We start from the raw sequence: 21,616 nt of genomic DNA, 5'->3' as shown, positions 1-21,616 counted from the left end.
TTAAACAACAACATCCTCGCATGAAAAACTCTTAATACTACATTTCGTGACAATAAAAGTAGTATTTTTAAATTACATGGGTTTTCTCCTCTGCTATTGACGCTTGCTGGTTGGTGCGAGATGCATTCTGGGATACTTGGCTGACTCAAGTCCACACAAGTCACCTCTCAATGCATCCTCGATAAAAGGGGCGGAGCAAGAACACATCCAGAGATTTGAACTGTACTTGGCTAGATGTGATCTGTAAATTGGAACAGTACTTGGGCAGCGACTGATGACATTTCACAAGTCCACAAGAACAGACAAGAACGCATATTGAGAAATGGCCCTGAAGTTTTCAAATAAGCCTGAAGGACTTGACTAACTGGATCAGGTGTGTTTAAGTAGGGTTGAAGCTAAACTCTGCAGGGCTGTGGCCCTCAAGGAACTGAGTTTCACACCCCTGCTCCAACCAGTTTTAAATCCCCAAAGATAAGATGTTTAATGAATGTATGGGGTTGCAAATATTAGGCATTGCAACATTACACTAACTACATATAATACATATAACTAGTTCCGGGAATGTCGACGATCGTTCTGAAATGACTTAATTTTTTATCAGGAAAACATCACTAGAGTGAACGCATATACGATGCATTAACTTTAGCTAGAACCAGCGTGGCAGCACACAGATACCGGACGCATTCACTCTAGAGAGCGTGCAAATGAATGGGAATAACCGCTACATCTTCCTGAGACAGGCTCTTTTAAAACAGCTATTTTAACAAGAATTGCACTTAGGAACATTCTTACAAATTTCTTAATTTATCTTAACTTCTTAAGAAGATTTTCATGAATCTGGCTACAGGTCAGACCATAAAACTCAAGGAGATTTAATGATTAATCCATAATAACCATATTTTTAAGATGCAAATATTGGCATCCTATGCTGAAATTAATCGGTGCATGTGTGTTTTTGTTTACCTAAGGCTACGTGACCGGGGTCGTATAAACGGGGAGGGCCGCCCATCTTCATCAGCTATGCTCTCCGAACTTCGGAAGTGTTTGAACAGGAAATGAAGCTCGTCCTGTGTGGGTTGGTATGGAAGCTGGTGCAGACGTTCTTGAGATGAGGAAGATGACTGCAAAACAACAAATGCATCGTCAAATACATGGCCACAATTAACATAAAATAGTCCCAAATTTACTGAAAACCATCCTTAAACCTATCAACAATTGTCTAGGTATGCAGAAACATGAGAAGGTTTCACAGAGCTGATTCATACAGGAAGAATTCCTTCTCATTTGCTCTTTCACTATTAAAGAGTTTTAATGGAAATTGTCAATATATACGCACCCTCACGCTGTTTCAAACAAAATGCTATGCATGTTCATTAAGATTTGTAAGATTTGAATTGTAGATAAATGAAAGCCTCATACTGAGACAGTTGAGCTGGGAGGGTTGGTCCCGTAACCTGAGGACGGAAGTGATGCCAGAGACCACCGTCTCCCTTCCGCTCTGTGGAGAGAACAAGAGAATTTCAGGAGACAGAATGATACACTATCACTCAAAACTGTATGTGGCCGCTTAGTCAGACCACAACAAGTGATTTTTATATTTTAACACACACACACGCCACTTTATTATGTACACCTAGCAAGTACCGAGTTAGACCCCTTATTCCTTCAGAACTGCCTTAATTCTTCATGACATAGATTCAGCAAGATGCTGGAAACATTCCTCAGAAATGTTGGTCCATTGACATGATAGCATCACACAGTTGCTGTAGATTTGTCGGCTCTACATCCATGATGTGAATCTCCCGTTCCACCACATCCCAAAGGTGCTCTATTGGATTGAGATCTGGTGACTGTGGAAGCCATTTAAGTATAGTGAATTCATCATCATGTTCAAGAAACCAGTTACTGATAATTTGAGCTTTGTGATATGTCACGTTATCTTGTTGGAAGTAGCCATCAGAAGATGGTACCGTGTGGTTATAAAGGGCTGGACATGGTCAGCAACAATATTCAGATAGGGTGTGGCATTAAAACAATGTTCAATTGGTACTAAGGGGCCCAAAGTGTGCCAAGAAAATATCCCCCACACCATTACACCTCCACCAGGAGCCTGAACCATTGATACAAGGCAGGATGGATCCATGCGTTCATGTTGTTTACGTCAAATTCTGACCCTGCCATTGGAGTTTCAGCTGAAATCTAGACTGATGATCAGGCAACGTTTTTCCAATCTTCTATTGTCCAACTTTGGTGAGCCAGTGCGCTTGTAGCCTCAGTGTCCTGTTCTTAACTGACAGGAGTGTCACCTGTCTTCTGTTGCTGTAGCTCTTCTGCGTCAGAGCATGACATGTTATGTTTCTGCAGACCTCAGTAATGAGTGGTTATTTGAGATACTGTTGACTTTCTATCAGCTCAGACCAGTCTGATCATTCTTCTCTGAACTCTGAACAAGGCATTTTCACCGCTCACTGGATATTTACTCTTGTTCGGACCATTCTCTGTAAACCCTAGAGATGGTTGTGTGTGTGAAAACCCCAATAGATCAGCAGTTTCTGAAATACTCAGACCAGCCCGTCTGGCACCAACAACCATGCCACATCCAAGTCACTTCTGATGCTCAGATTGAACATGTCTAAATGCATTGAGCTGCTGTCATGTAATTTGCTGATTAGATACTTGCGTTAACAAGCAGTTGAACAGGTGTAACGAATAAAGTGTACCGTTACTTATATAAAATTATATTAAATACTTGATAGAACTTTCCCAAGTGCATCATTTTTTTTAAAGTCCATAAATGGAACAGTGTAGTATAAGCAGAAATGCAAAACAATAACAACAGGTAGTGTCTAAAGAGTACCCAGTCCCAGAAATACATAAGGTGATTAAGGTTTGGCCAGGTTATAGTGTAAAAAAGAGATTGGCTACCTGTCAGCTCGAGCCAGGTGGCTAAGAAGAAATAAAGAGGGATGAAGAGAGAGAAAATAGGCAACAGACTTAGTGAGGTCTACAATATAGAAAGCTCCATATGAGAATAAAGGAGTCAACTCTATATAATATGAACCTAACACTAAGTTGACAAAGTGGTAAATGCTGAAGAATATTAAGAATACTGATCCCATCATCTACTTGAAGAACAAGAAAAAAAAGATAAAGTGTGCTTGTCTACCTGCGGGCGAAAGGGAAGTTGAGAGAGCAAACAGCAGTGGACACATTTCGTGGGCTGTCCAGAGGGCTGCTGGCAGCTGGAAGGGGAACAAGAGGAAATTTCAACAGAGCACACAGTTGTTACGTAAGCTACACAATTTAATAGACGTCAGATGACTTCAGATGTTTCACAAATCACACACTTTAGGACATTTATCTTCTTTTGTAACATATGTGTCTGGTTCACTGTATGGAGTTTAAAGTTGATGCGTGTAATTTTTTCAACGTTTTTGAAATATTTGCTCCAGCTTAATACTCAGAGACAACTGTAAGTCCCCCCACAACGTTTAGACACAGTGGTGCAATCAAAACTCTTTGTTTGAACAGCCAGATATGGCAGAATTGACTCCACCAATGACAAATGTTTTTGGACGGGACTACATGCCTGTGTTAGAGAAACCAGACAGGGAAAAAAACAGCCATTGTTTGTGCAAACCTGTTTGGCCAAAGTTACACAAAGATGCAACTTTAAAAAATAGCTGGTTAGCTAGATATACTTAATGACTTAAAGTTAAATGTTAATCAGCTGATTCGTGAGCAGATCGTTCAGTTGAATCAGGAACCAATCGTTTAGTTAAATTAGGAACCAATCATTCAGTTGAATCGGGAACCAAGCATTCAGTTGATTTGTAAAGAAATCATTCAGTTGATTTGAGATTCTGTTAATGATCAAGTTTAAGTCACTTAACTAAATGATCTAGTCAATGTAGTCATTGTATGGGGAGATTATCAGTGGAAAGCTGTTAAAATTTTGGTCTTTTCCTTTACACAAAGCTATCATGCGGCTTTAGAAGACTTGAAATGCAGTGCAAATTCATAAGAACTACTTTGTGCTTTTTTTGGGAGTTGATAGACAACTAGGTAACTAACAAACTGCTGCGGTGTAGAAAAGAGCTGCATGTAGGCTCTTAAAAAATATCCGTTGGGTTCTGCAGACCAAAATAACAACATACAGGATCTGATTTTTCACATTTTAATTTTTTGGGTGAACTATCCCTTTAACTAAAAGTAAGTAACCCCTTCAGCCGGGATAGTAAGAGACACGAGGGTGAAGAAGTGTACAGGCTTGTGTTACTCCAGCCACACTCAATGGTGACAGGCCAGCTCAATGTCAGCTTTCCTAGTGCGAGTGTCATGTGTCGGCGAGTGTTACCTGTGTGGGCGGACAGAGGAGACAGAGGGCGGGTGGGCGATGGCGTTCCAACACCAAGGCTCTTTCTATTACTGCTGCGACAGCTGCAACACACAAACAAGAGGAGAGAGGGATTATTAAAAACCTTTCATCATAATCCAACCCAGCTTTGATTGCCAACGGCAAAGTTAACAAAGGAAAGTGACAAAGGGTTTAATGATCAGCACACCCTCAACAGTGTAACAATATTTTTTTGTGTGTTTAAGATTAAATTTATGAGTAATTCTGAAACATCTGCACACTCTGGACATCAGAGGTGGTGTCATTCAACACAGCTGTCATTTGCATTACCCAAAAGACTCAAGTTGTGCATGATGTGTCACTTTCTCTCCCAACAGCTCTTGCGGAGTCATGCATTGCACCTTCATCTCGAGCTAGTCTGCAGCTACAGAGGTCTATCAATGCATATACATATATGCCACCATCGATGGCTCGAAATAAAGGTTTAGATAATACCAAGCCAACAGTTTTCATAGTCCTTGCTCTATTATAGTGCGTCATACTTTATTAGACACGCTACTTCGACGGACACTGTTTTGAGACACAACAACAGCATTAATGATTACATACATCGACCACGAAACGCCCAAAAGTTGTGCAAGTTCAAAGCTTTCGAATGTGTCATCTCGTCTAATGTTGCATGTTAACGTTACCTTTTGGATCGCCTGAGCATCGCGCCCGTAAAAAAATTAGCTTTGCTGCTGCCAGGCAACGCGCTCCAGGAACTTGGATCAGACATAATCGCACACGATCAGAGTGTCAACCGTCCAAGCAACACCGAGCAACAGAAGCCGAAAGAAGAGTCTTGACTGTATCATGTCGTACGGGAGACTACGTCCGACTCGCAGCGGTCCATCTCTGTTCTTTGTGTGGCACGCTGCTGTTCGCCTGCCTAGACTCGCCGTGCAACTTCGTAAAAGTTTAGACGTTCACATTTTGTTGAAAGCACCTTTCGATATCGTCTAGAGCTAGCAACAAGTTGATTAATTACTTTCCAAAATGCGACCTCCATCGAATAACATGAGTGAGCCCATGTTTGAGAGTAAGATGCTGTATTGTTGATGTTGTTTCTCGTGTTGATTGATTGCCGGGTGATACGCTTGGGATGTACCATCTCGCTACGAAGAGGGGGGGGGAAGAGAAGTCTAAGCCGAGGTTTTGACTAAAACGTCTCTATTTTGACCAACTAAGTTAACCCTTTTGTAATTTGTCGAAAATATATATTTAGTTTCCATTTTCTAAATATATATTTTCCACGTTTAATAAATAAGATAGAAGCAATAGCGAATCTGAAAGATGGTATGACCTAACGTAAACGTTTCACCAGTGACGTTAAATCCTCACGTGAAAGCTAGTCAAAATAATAGAGCATCACATAATTCATTACAACTTTAGGAGGTTTGTGCGTTTAATGAAAAGCTAGTAATTAAATAAATAATTTAAAATAAATAGGCCTGATAAAAAAATAATAGTAATAAAAATGTGTTTGAAAGACAAAAGCCTTCCAAAGACAAATTACTTGGTGATTGTTCAAATAATAATGTATGTGTTTGACAGGAGTTGATTCAATATGCAATGCTCACTAAAGGTAAAAATATTATTGTAAATCCATTGGTCAAATGCTTTGTGGCCTCTCCATTTTCCATGTAGACTAATTTTAGCCACCTCACTAGTGGCTGTGGTCTCTCTCTCTGTGTGCAATTTCACAAAACTAGAAGACTTTCTGAATGTATATAAGCAATATGCTTTTTTTAAGAACGGAAAATTGAAAACACGAAAAAGAAGAATTAGGGAGAATCAATAAATTATGAATGATTCACTGCCATTGTGTGAACAATATAAACATGTATTGTAATCAATAAAAAGTAACTGTAGTCTAATTACAAAGGTTTTAAAGTGTAATCTAATCTAATTACAAGTACTATTTTTGGAATCGGATTATGTAACATTTAACAACTTTAAAGGGGTGGTATAATGCCCTTTTCACAAGATGTAAAACAAGCATTTGATGTCCCCAGAGTGTGTATATGAAGTTTTAGCTCAAAATACCCCACAGATATTTTTTATATAGCATGTTAAAGTTGTCACTTTTTGAGGGTGTCTGTTACTTTAAATGCAAATTAGCTGCTGCTCCCGTCACAGAGGGCGGAGCTACAACAGCTTGTGTCCTTTTACCTCTCACACAGACAGACATGCACTGAAAATTAAAAAAAGCCTTTTATGTTCAACCGGAGTCAGAAAGATGGAGAGATTCAAGAAGTGATAATATGTAGAGACAACATTTCTGACTGATTTTTGGTGAATTGATGTAGCTTATGTAGTTATCTTCTAGTCACTGATTCGCATATCTTGATGATCTATAAATCGTGTTCCCGGGGGTGGGTTTATGTACATTTTTATGTCACATCATTACATACCCTTCACCATACCTAGAGATTGGCATGGGGTACTTTCCATAAGATCATCTCTCAATGCAAATCAAGCCAGCTGTTAGGCTAACTGAAATAAAACCATGCCAATCTCTAGGTATGGTGAAGGGTATGTAATGATGTGGGGCTATTTTAATTCCAAAGGCCAAGGGAACTTTATCAGGATGCATAGTATCCTGGATCCATGAAATAACTGGCCTCTAAAAATAAAAATCTACCCGCCTCTATGGGAATTTAACATAGGGGTGTCCTGACTTATGCACCCTGTATTTTAAGGAAGAACATTTATTTATTTACGATACATTCATTCACAAAGAAAATTGGTGTCCTTAAAGCTTGGAGTTTTCCTCATTTTTTTTAAATTAAGGCATTAAGATCATTTTCCAAAAGCTGATTTTTTTATTCCTCTTATAGTCAACTTTAGCATTGGTGTGTTCACTTATGCTAAGCACTGTATATATTATTTTTATAAATAAAAATATATATACTATTATAACAAAACGTTTTATTATTTTGACAAGCTATGGTTTTGTATAAACCATCTCAAAATGACAAATCATCTATTTTAAGTAAAAGTTCAAATGTTTAAATTACAAAAGTGGTTGACGAGTTTTATATGATGAAAATTATGTACACACCTGTATAAGCGTCAAGCCTGTTCCATATATCATGTCATACAATGTTAGTTTTTTACATGTGATCTCGAATTATAATCAAATAATACTCTCATAATATTGTCTTACTGAATGGGATTTTAAAAAGGAGATACATAGTATTAATATCAGCAAGTAGTCAGTCATGCGGGTGCAATGTGCATGGGAAAAACACGTTTGGGGCTTTTGGTGTCCATATGAATCATACACATATGACATGAGCTTTACATATAGATATGAGTATAAAAAAATCAATAAGATGTGTTTGTCATGCTGACTAACTGGAGACAGTTCTGCCTCTCTGCAGGACCGGCGCAGGTTTATGTAATGTTTTTGGCTTGTGAATCGGCTGTCTTACCTCCAGGGATGAAGGGATTGTAAAGGACTGCAGGGGCTGCCTGGACTGCATGGACTCAGGATGATGGGGCTCTGGCTGGGTGACAAACTGAAAAGCAAGACACGTTTACATGCATTAGCTCTCTGACTAAGTGCATGTAGACACTACTTCTGTTGGTGTTTCTTCATGCTCTAGGCAGCACTGCAAATCAAAGTGCTTAAAGTGATAGTTCACCCAAAAATGAAAGTTGGCCCATGATTTACTCACCCTGAGGCCATCCTAGGTGTATATGACAATCTTCTTTCAGCGAATGGCTGTATGTCTTTTTAAGTCCATTAAAGTGCATCTATTCATGATTAAAGTGCTCCACGCGTCTCCGGGGTTTAATAAAGGTCTTTACATTGCGCGTCAAGTTCAAGTGTTAAGGTCCTTGGACACTGAGTCCGAAATGAGCCATTCACTCCCATTATAAAGCTTGGAAGAGCCGGGACATTTATTTATTTAACTGTATTTGTCTGAAAGAAGAATGTCAAATACACCTATAGCTTCAGGGTGAGTAAATCATGGGCTACTTTTCATTTTTGGGTGAACTATCCCTTTAAAGGATTAATTAAGTGGAATCATGATGCTGCAAAACATTACACATGAAAGAAAAAATAAATGCACAAATGAATGAATGAGATATGAACAGGGACTTTGAAAAGGCCACGTAAAGATGCTGTAAGCGATTCTTTTAACATTATGCATAAAGTTTTCGAAAAAAAAAGTATTATGCTCAACAAAGAATATTTGACAAAAAAAAAAAAAAACAGTAAAATCAAAATTTTAAATATATTATAATTAGGGCTGTGCAACGATTAATCGCATCCAAAATAAAAGTTTGTGTTTACATATGTGTGTGTACTGTGTATAATTATTTTGTATATATAAATACACACACATGCATGTATATATTTAAGATAATTTGCATGTAGGCCTATACTGTATATATATATTTATATTACACAAACTTCTATTTCGGATGCAATTAATCGCGATTAATCGTTGCGAAAAGCTAAATATTCAGCATCATTACTCCAGTCTTCAGTGTCTGAAATAATTATGCTGATTTGGTGCTCATAAAAACATGTCTTATTACTATCAATGTTGAAATCGGCTGTGCTGCTTAATATTTTTGAAGAAGCTGTTTTTTGATAAAAGAACATCATTTATTTGAAATAGAAATCTTTTGCAGCATTAAATGTCTTTACTCTCACGTTTGATCAATTTAATACAGTATGTCCTTGCTGAATACAAGTATTATTAATTCGTACTAATCCCAAACTTTTGAAAGATATCTCACTCAAATAGGTGTTGTGAGAAATCACATTTGTCTTTTTGAAAGGTTTTGAAAACAGTAAAAGAAAAATCTGAGCGTGGCCTGCACTTTTTTTTTAGCCAATCAGCAACCTTGGAAGTTCTTCTGTGTGTGCTGACATGTCTTTGGGGGTCTGGTTTTGGACAAAGGGTGTGTGGATGAATAGATGTAGACAGTCTATTTTAGGGGTCATTTACACAACACTGTTTTCAACTAAGGGGCCATTTACACATCATGATTTTCAACTAATAACAGGACATTTTTTTATGCGTTTTGGCCGTTCATTTACACGACAACAGTGTTTTGGGGGCCTGAAAACATTCAAAGTGCACGTTTTTGAAAACACTACCATTATCGTCTCCGTCTAAACAACAAAAACGCAAATTTGTGAAAGCGGTGACGTCATGCGCATGCATATTACGTGTACAACTACTGGCCTGGCATGCATAATACAGCATTTTTAGTTGTTTTTGCGGATCCATGTTTTGATAATGCTGTTATCTGTACACAAAAGAAACACTTTTTAATGCGTTTTGGCCATTTATTTATGTCAATGGTGTTTTGGGGGCCTGAATATGCAAACTTGTTTTCAACGTTTTTGAAAACGATACTGTTATCATCTCCGTGTGAACTACTTTTTGAAATGGTGGCTTCATGTGCATGAGAATTACAAAGTGACATCGCCAACTACTGGCCTGGCAGCAGAATACAGCATTTTTAGTCGTTTTTACGGACTTGTGTGAACGGGATCGTTTTGACAACATTGCCGCCTGTACACAAAAACACAAAGCAGAACGTTTTTATCATTTCGTGTAAACATCGTTGTATCCATACTTGTACCAGTAGTCTGACAAGGGTTAGTAGAATGTCAAACATCACTTACAGCATCTTTAAATAACATAGTTTCCACAAGCAGCAGTTATCCGGATGGAAAATGTCAGGCAATGAGATGGAATGCATCATGTATGGTGAACAGCTAATACATGCCACATGATTCATATAATCAGAGATCTAACAGCATATGAATTGGATTATTAGTAGGGTTCTAGCTATATAAAAGCATGTAATCTCAAATTTCCACTGTTTTTGTCAACAGGTTTCAGTCTGGTCCTGCAGGCGGCAGGTGTTTTCCAGTGATATAGTTCAGTAAATTACGGTACTTTAATGTGTGACCTTCAAAGTCATTTACTGTTTACTGCCTCCATGAGTTTCAGTTCCACAAAATGCATTAGTGGCATCAAGATAAAGCCATTAACTGCAAGAAGCACAATTTCTCATGTTTCCTTGATGCCATTCAATGTTGTCATCAGCTGAGTAGCCTAAAACATATTCAGGCTAACCCGACAGGTATTTACACGTCAGACTGAATGGAGCAAATCAAAATAGACACGAGGCATGTTGTTAGCAGTAGCCAGTTTAGACAGGTATTGATTAGTGTGACCTTGATGAGGGTAATGTGCTGTTTTAGTATTGGTCGTTCTAAAATATTCCCTGAAGTGCTCCGGTCAAACTTTGATGAACTTTGGTTTGTATAACAAATTAGTATTTTGGTGATCTAAAAGCTAACTGGAACGTTAAATATGTGTGACTGTACAAATAGGGCTGCCACCGTCTGGCAGTTTGTATATTCTCACCGCAACAGATAGCAACGAGCGCTGTGGAAGTGTGAAGATGTTGTCATGGTGAAGAGAGAAAACTGGAGACGACCCAACTGTGAATACTACCCCCCTGCGCTCAACAATCTGATGTTATGCCGCTTTCAACCATTCTCTGTTTCATTTGCCTTCAGAATACGCAGTGTTCGATAAGAAACACACAATTCAAACAGCTTTGTATCTTCTTACAGATCCGTCGCAGTGCTTTTGGAACCCAAAGCAGAAAATCCCTACAAATCAGCAGTAATCCTCAATCATATTTGGATATGCTTTTGCTGAAGGAAGGCTCCGGATGTGGGCTCCTACACACTGGGATTGAAAATGCAGTGGGTTGTGGGGTCGGCTATATTCACTCCAAGCCCAGAGTGGGAGGACAGGGTTGGAAAGCTGCAGTGATCATGTTGAAGGCAGGCAGAAGCAAGTGTCAGAAAAGCAGAAAAACATTGCCACAACGATACGGATGCGATAAGGAGAGTGTCAGAACACTCAGACTTGTGTTCTCACTTAAAAGCTCAATCATAGTAGGATCCTGAACATGTGATTATAGAGTTCAATATAGAAAGCACATCTGCAACCCTCTCTATAAACGTGATTTGGAATGATTCCAATGAAAAGTCACTGTAGTGAAGATGATTCCATGTAGCCTAATCTGACTATAGGCAATGACAATGTACAATATTGTTAAATTTACTGTAAAAACCGTGGTTTCTAAAAATGACTAATTCAAATACGGTAACAACAAGTGGGCCTATCCATAGACCGCCAATACAAGTATAGAGAGTGCACAGTGCCATACATACAAACATCATTAGGATAATGCAATAAACATTAACCAAACAACATAAAATGTAGGCTTAACCACCCTAAAAAATTAAATTAGATGTGAAGCAGATTAGAAGCAGATGTGAAGCATTATGCATAATTTTTTTTTACTGTTTTTCCAGCCCGATCTCATGAAAGTGCGTTTCTATACCACAAATTTTATTTATTGTGCAATTTATTAGCCAAAAATTGTTTTGGGGTGCATATAATACGCAGTTTTCGCGTGCATGCACTTTTTGGCGTGTAATACACACGCACTCCCCACCCCTAATCCTAACCAAGGGGTTTACAGTGCAAAGCATATGCTCGCAAAAAAAACAAAAACATTTTTTGCCATATAAATGGCACGAGAAATAAAATTTGTGGTAAAGATACACACTTTCATGAGATCGTGATGGGTTTTCACTGTAAATTGTAAGGTGACTTGTATTTTTTCTTAATTTATTTTTACTGTAAAAGTATTGTGTATATATATATTACATATATATTCCTATATAGAAGTATGTGTGTGTGTGTGTGTGTGTGTGTGTGTATATATATATAGGCCTATATATATATATATATATATATATATATATATATATATATATATATATATATATATTAGTATATATAGGCTACACTGTCATTTTATACGTATTTTATAAATATACGTCAATAAACATTCATTTTTAAGTATTTTACAGTAAAGTAGCTACATGTAATGTGCAATTAAATGTATTAGGCTATAACTTTTCTTTTGTAAAGATATTACAGTTAATTAACCAGATAACAGTTTTACTTTAGAATTTAAAGTTTAAATTCCAACAGTGTACAAACCTAAAGGTGAAGAAGCCATGAACAAATGTTGTTAATCATACAGAACATTTAACTTACAGACTTTTAGGTCTAAAAACACAATCCTTTCTATGTGTGGTTGATGCGCATGAAACAAAAGGAAATGTTTCTCGCTAAAAAACAAACAACAAATATTGAATCCTTAATGGAGTATTTTAACCTTTAATGTAAACACATGTGTCGCTTAATGTTGAATCGTAGTGTGTCCCATATATTATACAGCGCAGTATTTTTCTTCCGCACAGCAAACACTAAATGACATCGCGAGCCACTTCGTTACTTGTACTTGACTGTTTAATTTACATCGATATCAAACATAAAAACACACAGAAATCGAAGAGAAATTAATAAACGTTTGATTATTTTGTACAATTTTGCTGTTGTCGTGGCTGTCGGCTCGTCTCTCACAACAGTTCCGAGGGGGTTTCCCCCATCGCGAATAAATAATTCATCACCAACATTTGAATAACGAAAAGAATATTTGAGCTTACTCTAAAGTGAGGGAGGGAATTTTCAGCTTGTCTCTCCTCTTCATCTTTAAGAAGCCCTTGAAGCACGATCAGGTGAAAATAAACCTTGTCTCAGATCTCACGCGAGACCACAAAGTGCCCACTGTTTACACATCGTCGTTTAACATCTGCCAAACGACAGCGTGAGGTTTTCTGTTGTACTAGTGCAGATACTCCATTAAACTAGACAGATTCTCAAGGAACACTTTTAGTTGAAGTAATGTCATGCTTCTAAGCGAAAGTGACTCTGGCAAGCAGAGAGCGAGTGAGAGATGATTGAGATTGAATGGTGCGGTCACATCTCCCATGTGATTGCATGCTTAGAGTCAGAGGAGGTGTGTTTCAAAAACGTGCATCAACATACAGGTGAAAAAACAACAACAACAACAACACCAATTTTACCTTACAGTTTTCATGAGATTAGGGCAGCTTTTGACCAAGTCGGCAAGCTTTTGGCAAGACGTTTTACAACTAACTCTTATCAATTTTGTTTTTACCAGGCTACTTATATTTTTATAGTAAGTGATCTGATAGTATCTTTTCAATTAGTTATACAATACACTCCTTTGCTACACCACTCAGTATGCATTGTTCATGGTAACACTGCTTATTTATTATATATATATATTATATATTATACTTATTATTCCAATTAAATTACAGCATCTGGCATTCAACTGTGTCCAAGATTGCATAGGCTACTCTCTTGAGTAGGCTAGTACTTATTTTGAATAAGTAGTTAGCCTACTTCACGGCTAAAAAAGTATGTTCTATAATATGAGTGTGTGTAGAATGAATGTAATCCGGACGTACTACATTCACCATGCTGTCATAATCATGTGATGTGACCTACCAGCATCAATTACGTCGCTTCACTGCCATTCACAAATCCTCACCCGTGACCTCATGGGATAGTAACATGTCCATTGTATGCACACTCAGAATCTCGCCAGAAGAAGTCGGTCACCCGGGTACTTTTTGCAAGTAACTGAATTGGGAAACTTAATTTGTCACATCCTTTTTTTTTTTGCCTATATAGGCTATAGTAGGGAAGTATGCAAAAGTATTCAGATGCAGCTTATGTATACAAAATGCTCTAACCAATTTCAGTGACTCGTTACAGGTAATTGTACCAATAGACCCATCCGAGTCACTACACCAATGTAACCCATGTCCTACTCGCCCCGCTCAAACCGGCGTCTCTGGCATGGCAGGTGGGTGTGCTAACAAGGACGCTAAAGACTGCAGTCTCTAGCGTCAGTTGCTAGTGCACCTCTTGAGGCAAGGGGAGTGACATTTACTCGCACAGCTTCTACTAGCTGGCCTCCGTTACACTCGCCCCCCTAAACCTCAATTCCATCTGGGTCACGGCACCAATGTAACCTCTCCAGTCCTACACTGGAGGCTGGTGCGCTAACAAATACATTGGCCTCCGATACACTTGTACCTGCATGTCAGTGGCTAATACTTCTTATCGTACCATTTGCTTCTTTTTTTTACTTGTCACATAGTTAGAAAGCCAGCTTTAAAGTTCAATTTAAATCAATTTGTTTTACTAGCATCTGACTAGCAATATAGATATTACAAGAAACTAATGAATAAATACCTTATGAATTGTTACTAAAATTGGAATATTGTCATTTCATCTATAAGATATTTTATCTTGATACCTTGGCATTCAATTAATGATTACAGTTTTCATGGTCAGGGCAGCTCTTAACCAATCAGCAGATTGCATTGGCTGCTGGCTGCACACGAAGGAGTGCAGACATGCATTTTGCACATACCAGAAGTACTGCTTCCTGATTACAAATGTTGACATCAATGCAATGAGCTAACTCTACACATGCACATCCTTGTAAACAGTATAGTTAAAATCCTCTGACAAATATGTAATAGAAGTGAGTAAGAGTTCCAATATGCACTTAGCTTTGATATTTACATTAACAGAAATTATGGTAAATATTTTGAGGCTTTCCTTTCTGCTCTCTTTCTCTTTGTGTTGAGGACTTGGAACACCGCAAAATAAGAGAGAGCTGAGGTCTCTCAGTTACCATGGAGATGAGGACCTACCTTCTCCTCTCCCTCTCTTTTTTGCTGATTATAAATCGGTGATAAACAAAAGTGAACTCAGCTAACACAGAGAATGACTAACTGTAACAACTTCTGTTTTTGGATTAAAAAATAAAATATATGAGTGGTGGTGCTATACTGCAACAGTGGAATATGAGTAATTGCAGCATGACCAAAGATTATTATGCATGCATCATCACTGACAGACATGCTTTTAATAATAATAGGATCTTGACAAATCTTATGATGAAAGGACTCAACAAGTATTAAATGTGAATCACTTCACTGTTATGTTTTTATATTTTGCTTGTAACAACAGAAAAATCACCTTGTGATATCTAAAATACTTTTAGCTGGTTAACCTATTATATTCAGCAGGTGTTAAAAGTTTTTAGTTTTATAAAGGTAGATATATAAATTGTTATGATCATCAATACGCATTTTGAACACAAGATGGCGACATATGTCTGAAAGTCAGAGATATCTTATTATTGACCATGAAATTATGACAAATATCCTATGATATTTCGCCATTTTATTTAAGTAATTAACACCAAATGTAGGTTATTTTTATTTAATTAAATTTTTTATCAAGTTTGATTAAGCATTTTTAGCAATGTGCAAAATATAGGCTACATAAACAGGAATATAATACATCAATAGGCCTACTAGCAACTTTTAAAATAGTTTTAGTTTACAAAAAAAGGTTATAGACTTATATACTTTTTCCCCACAGAAAGTGTGATTGTACATTTCCAGGATAATGTAAACAAATCATAAACAAAACACAATTGTACATTGTGTGTAATATATTGTAACTAACACACCACTAGGAAATAGAGATATATTAGAGAGAGAGGAAATAGAGAGAGTTAAATGCAAAACTGGATGACAATGCAGTTGAGTAGGTACATATAGGCAGTGCACACAGTTTTAAACGTAAACCTGAATGTAGAGATACTCTGTGGAACAGTTTGTGAGAGCGTACATACTTACAAATAACAAAAGTCCACAAAACACCAGAGTACCACATTTCTTCTTCTGTATTAACAACACAAGGAGCAGGATAACTGAGACCGAAACAAGACTTCAGGTAAGATTCAAATCCTTTTAAGAAAATACTTGAGCAATAGTCACTTATCTTTGATTGCCTAGGAGATACAAAAGAAGCAAACACATGTAAATCCTTCTGGCACAACAAAACAGAAATGAGAAGGTGAGTCTATAATCCTTCAACACAAACGCAAACACAAACAAGGCCAGACAATGGGTGCATCTCAATCAGATCCCTAGTCAGGGCACTGATCAGGGAGTTGGCCATTTTAAAGGCTGTCTCAATCGCAAAATCAATCCATTGCACTGGAACATTCGTGTAACCAGTCCTACTCGACCCGTTCCGAGCAGGATTCGAACCAGGTTCTTCAGTGTGGGAGGCGGAAGCGCTCACAAAGAAGCTAAAAAACAACAGCCGCTAGTGCCTCTTAAAGCCAGGGGAGTGAGGTTAACCTCACTCCCATCTGGGTCACGGCACCGAATGTAATCGGTCCTAATCGATTCGAACCGGGGTCTCCGATGTGGGAGGCGGCTGCGCTAACAAGGATGCTAAACACCGCGGACGCTAGCACGCCTTTTGAGGCCAGTGGAGTGAGGTTTACACACACACCTCTTACTGGCTTACGTCCGTTATATTTGCGCCCTAAAAATCCCACAATGCACTGAAAAAAAACTACTTCCGGCGAGATTCTGAGTGTGCATTCGATTGACACTTTACTATCCCATGAGGCCACAGGAGAGAATTTGTGAATGGCAGTGAAGTGACATAACTGACGCTGGTAGCTCACATGATAATGACAACATGTAGAATGTAGTCCGTCCAGATTACATTCATTCATACTATATAGAACGTACTGACCGTTTAGCGGTCGAGAAGTAATTACTTACTCAAAATAAGCACCTAAGAGATATGTGATTTCGGACGCTGCTTAAATGGCAGTCCATAGTGAGCATGTGACAAGTATAGCCTAGTTGCGTTATTTTTCTGGGAATTTGAGATTTACTTTAACTCATTTGATAACTTAAATTCATTTTCTCTTAGTTGATATAATACTGATCACAGTGAATGATGGGAACCTTCAGTTACAGTAGCGAGGAACATAGTAATTTTTTTGTGTATTTTTATTTATTAATTTGTTTGTTTTGTATAGGATTTTTTTTTTACAAGTGAATCACCTTTTTGACATTTGAACAAGAGTCAACGTCAGAGGAAATGGATTTCACCATTTCCAGGAAACCTTTCAGTGACCTTTTTAAAAAAATGTTGCAGTCATCATCATAAACAAGACATAAAAAGCATGGTTTTGCGATCTACTTTCAATCTAAATTGGCTCAAGTTCTAAAAGAGCGTTAGTGAGCGTTGGAAAGTTCTCTCAGACGAACATTCAGTGTAGCCTACCACCACTGCTTAGCTACACAGTTACTATTAATAACCTAAGGAAGCAATTGATATCACTGTAATACTGGCCGCATGCAGAGTGCGGTTAAATTGAAGCCTTCCTATTCACCTCACCCACAAACACACCTATAAAGAAGTGAAACTAAATCGCACTAATCACTTGACAGAAACCAGCATAGATGACCGAGAACTGACACTAAAATACATAAATACATCAGTCTTAAGAAACATAAAGACAGACTAAGTAAAGATCTCAGAGAACAGACAACAAAACAAAACATTTACAGTAGGAGGTTTGGCATTAGAGGCATCATTAAAAGTTTTATTGCTGTGATGAATGAGTGAAAGGGGATTTTTGCCATTATCTGACTCAAGTGTAAAGTATTTACATTGCTTTTAAGTATTTAAATTCTAAGTTCATGAAAGGTTTTCAAGGATTTGTGTGTTAAGGAAAATGGAGCGTGCTACAAATAAAATGAGGATGTATGATGAAGTCGGTTTCAGGAGTCAAATCCTGATTACTCTAAAGGACCACTTTACTAAAAGCCACCCACGTTGGGTTAATGATGATTTAGTTGGAATTTGGAAAGCGATCTCAATAGGTTTGTACAATTAGGTTTATGATTTAATTTGTAAACTGAACCCATGTAGTATCTCCATCTCTCATGTTCACGTTTGAAAGTGAAGGTAAAAAACAGGGGTGTAGCATGCAACCAAACCTGCTTTTTCTCATGAAGTGAGCTGAGCTTCCCCTGCTGCTCTCGTGTTGTGGTTTGTGGTGATGCAGTAGTTTGCACCTCATTCTTCCCCAGAAAGACACATGGGTAGTGCATACACATCAGACTAACCTCTCATGTGTCTAGTCCAGATGACTTCCAACCTAACGATTGCTAATGTGAACTCAGGGTACAAAGATCGTCTTGAACTGCCTGCGTATTCGCCATGTCTTATGAGTGAGGACCTTTCCAAACACGAGAAGCGATGGGGATGAGAGTGGCTGTGCTGTTGCTTGTTGTTTCTGTCAGTCTGACTGAAGGTATGTTTGCTGATGTTATCGGTGCGAACGGCACATATACAACACCGCAGACAGAGGAAGACGAGATTGAGATTAGCTTGACTTTACGGAAGTTGCAATATAGATTTCAGAAGATTGAAACGGTGTGTAGATTTTATCAGAGCTGTGACCCAGTCGCCATTTGGCTAAACCACCATTAAACAACTATAAAACCACAAACAAATTCAATGACCTGCTCTTTTAGGTGTTTTTACTATAACATCAATCTGATTTAAAAAGCCAAATACTTTGTATGTAGTCAAATGTTTGTGATAATAACAATTTCAAGAAGACTCTGTCTCTTGCTCTCACCAAGCCTGCATCAAGCATACAGTAAAAACAGTAGGCTAGTATTGTGAAATATCATAACAATTTAAAATAACGTTTTCTATTTAAAAATCTAATTTATTCCTGTGATGGTAAAACTGCATTTTCAGCATCATTACTCAGTCTTCAGTGTCACGTGATCCTTCAGAAATCATTCTAATATATGCTGATTTAGTGCAATTATTATCAGTTGTTATTGGTGAAGGTATTAATAATGTTTATTATTATCAATGTTAATGGTTTTTGCTGCTTAATATTTATGTGAAAACCGTCATTTTATTTTTTGGGATTATTTCATGAATAAAAAATGTAAAATAACAACATATTTCAAATAGAAATCTTTTGTAACATTGTAAAAGTCTTTACTCTCACTTATGATCGATTTAATGCATTGTTGACAAATTTTTACTTCCTTTAAAAATATATATGTACCACAAACTTTTAAATACAGTGTAGGCTATGGTTTTCACAAAAAATATTAGGCAGCAAAAACTCTTTTCAACATTGATAATAATAAATGTTTCTTGAGCACCAAATCAGCATATTAGAATATCTGAAGGATCATGTGACACTAAAGACTGGAGAAATGATGATGAAAATTCAGCTTTGCACAATTAAATTACATTTTTAGAAACAAAATAGAAAACAAAATTAAAATAGAAAACAATTTGTTTCAATTGTAATAGTATTTCACAATATAACTGTTTTTACTGTATTTGTGATTAAATAGCATGCAGCCTTAATGAACATAATAAACTTCTTTAAGAAACATATTTGCTGGGATCAGGTGAGTTAACAGTCAAACTTACAGATTTTGTTTTTTCCATGATGTAAATGTTTTTAAAGCAGCAGGATGTGTACCTACAACTAGTCCACGGTGTTACAAAAAATCAACTTTGCCAGAAGAGGACTTTATTTGTAAATGGGATAAGAAAAACCCTAAGGAGAATCAGACACACACTCTTTTTATATGGTGAGTTCAACCAACACATTAAAAAGTAACATGAACAAATCTCATTGTCTTTATAGTTATGAAACATTGTAAACCTCAGAGTTAAAGAATGTGCCACATATTGTGGTCTGGGGAGACTGGGGCTAGTTGTCAAACTTTATACAGTGAATATTTCTTAGGGTGAGATTATTTTTAAAAGTAGGGTCAGTTCACCCAAAAAAAAAAAAAATGGCCATCAAGTACTCACCCTCACGTTGTTCCAAACCCGTAAGACTTCTGTTCATCTTCAAAACACAAAAATGTGATATTTGAAATGAGATTTCTGACCCTCCATTGACAATCTACATAATTACCTATTTGTCGCTTCAAAAAGTTCATAAAGAAATTTTAAACTAATCAATATGAATGATTGCTTTATATGATGAACAGATTAAATTGAGCTGCCACAATGTGTTTATTACTGCGATACTATACTAAATAACAGATACAGATGTTTGATTATGTATGTCAATCTGCATGAATCTAACTCTCAATTCCTGGTCTGCACAGGAACAGTGAAAAGAAAAGTTTTATTATGTGTGCAAACTCTGGCATTCATTCTGAGAGATATATTCCCTTGGAGGAACTAGGAATCACAACAAAAAAGATGGACATATGGGTACAAACACAAGTGGGCAATCTCACCTGCAATTCTAGCAACATCTCAGTCATCTTTGAATGCTTGGGTAAGAACCAGCCTAAGAGATCTATTCAAACTGCTAATTTCTGACAGTTTACATGGTGGGATTTTAAAGTTGTTGCATGTTTCTAATAAATTGGTATATTAAATGGTAATATGGTATATTATATTACATTATCATTTAAATTTGTATTATAATTAATACATTATTCTAATTATTAGTTACATTATTATAAATTTAATTGTAAATAATTAATTATATTATCAGCATAACATGTTGCATGGCATGTCGCCCCTAACGTGTCACTCTCATGTTGTCAACAGTCAAATACAGTGCGCCTCAGATTACCAGAATGAAAAGGTCAGCTGGAATCCTGTCTCTCAAACTGGACAAACCAAAGGATAACAAAAGTGTTAAATATGAGATCAGATGGAGGGAGAGAGGCTCAGAATGGCAGAATGTAAGACATTTCAGAAAATCAGATATTTTCATATCCTGAAGTGAATCTGTTATTTTGTTAACATGATGTGTTCTGCAATTATAGGCGACATTTGAAACTGAGGACAGTACTATCCCAGGTTAGACTCCTTACTCTACTAATACAAATTATACATGTGCAGAAATAAGGTAATCTGAATCATTGATTTGTCCTAGTATTTTAAAAAAGTTAATCTCACACACACACACACACACACACACACACACACACACACACACACACTTTTAAATGCAATGTTCAAAAAATAACAAAGGTTTAAAGGGTTAAAAGTGGTCATGTCACGAGAAATTAAATTTGAATAAAACTTTAAATCAAATAATTCAGTGTACTCTGAAAACATTCTGTAATTTTCACAACTCAAGTTTCCACCTGAACGACACACCCACCTGAACGACACACCCACCTGTACGACACACCCACCTGAACGACACACCCACCTGAACGACACACCCACCTGAACGACACACCCACCTGAACGACACACCCACCTGAACGACACACCCACCTGAACGACACACCCACCTGTACGACACACCCACCTGTACGACACACCCACCTGAACGACACACCCAACTGAACGACAC

At 37.3% G+C, this 21,616-nt stretch overlaps 2 protein-coding genes across 13 annotated transcripts in view; one reads left to right on the top strand and one right to left on the bottom strand.

Moving 5' to 3' along the window:
* Positions 1-13,352, bottom strand: part of mast3b (microtubule associated serine/threonine kinase 3b) — a 41,497-nt gene extending 28,145 nt beyond the window's left edge. For 2 of the 8 annotated variants that reach the window (XM_079598490.1, XM_079598491.1), the window contains exons 1-6: positions 12,978-13,309; positions 7,837-7,923; positions 4,358-4,440; positions 3,167-3,242; positions 1,420-1,498; positions 964-1,121 (exon numbers count right to left, since the gene is read on the bottom strand). In XM_079598490.1, coding sequence (XP_079454616.1) covers positions 964-1,121; positions 1,420-1,498; positions 3,167-3,242; positions 4,358-4,440; positions 7,837-7,923; positions 12,978-13,021 — 527 coding nt within the window. In that variant the 5' untranslated portion in view covers positions 13,022-13,309. Of the gene's footprint in view, positions 1-963; positions 1,122-1,419; positions 1,499-2,925; positions 2,947-3,166; positions 3,243-4,357; positions 4,441-5,049; positions 5,509-7,836; positions 7,924-12,977 lie in introns of those variants that run through there. The other 6 variants (XM_079598488.1, XM_079598489.1, XM_079598492.1 and 3 more) reach the window with 6 other exon arrangements.
* Positions 13,353-16,064: 2,712 nt separating this feature from the next.
* Positions 16,065-21,616, top strand: part of il12rb1 (interleukin 12 receptor subunit beta 1) — a 25,006-nt gene continuing 19,454 nt past the window's right edge. Inside the window, exons 1-6 of one of the 5 annotated variants that reach the window (XM_079598498.1) lie at positions 16,065-16,161; positions 18,426-18,556; positions 19,748-19,874; positions 20,403-20,578; positions 20,857-20,993; positions 21,078-21,111. In XM_079598498.1, coding sequence (XP_079454624.1) covers positions 18,502-18,556; positions 19,748-19,874; positions 20,403-20,578; positions 20,857-20,993; positions 21,078-21,111 — 529 coding nt within the window. In that variant the 5' untranslated portion in view covers positions 16,065-16,161; positions 18,426-18,501. Of the gene's footprint in view, positions 16,162-18,246; positions 18,557-19,747; positions 19,875-20,402; positions 20,579-20,856; positions 20,994-21,077; positions 21,112-21,616 lie in introns of those variants that run through there. The other 4 variants (XM_079598499.1, XM_079598500.1, XM_079598501.1 and 1 more) reach the window with 4 other exon arrangements.

Source organism: Phoxinus phoxinus (genome assembly GCF_949152265.1).
Source record: "Phoxinus phoxinus genome assembly, chromosome: 22".
In the NCBI taxonomy this organism is placed as follows: Eukaryota; Metazoa; Chordata; class Actinopteri; order Cypriniformes; family Leuciscidae; genus Phoxinus; species Phoxinus phoxinus.
Note: the sequence above shows the minus strand (reverse complement) of the source record. Positions and strands in the feature narration are given on the sequence as shown.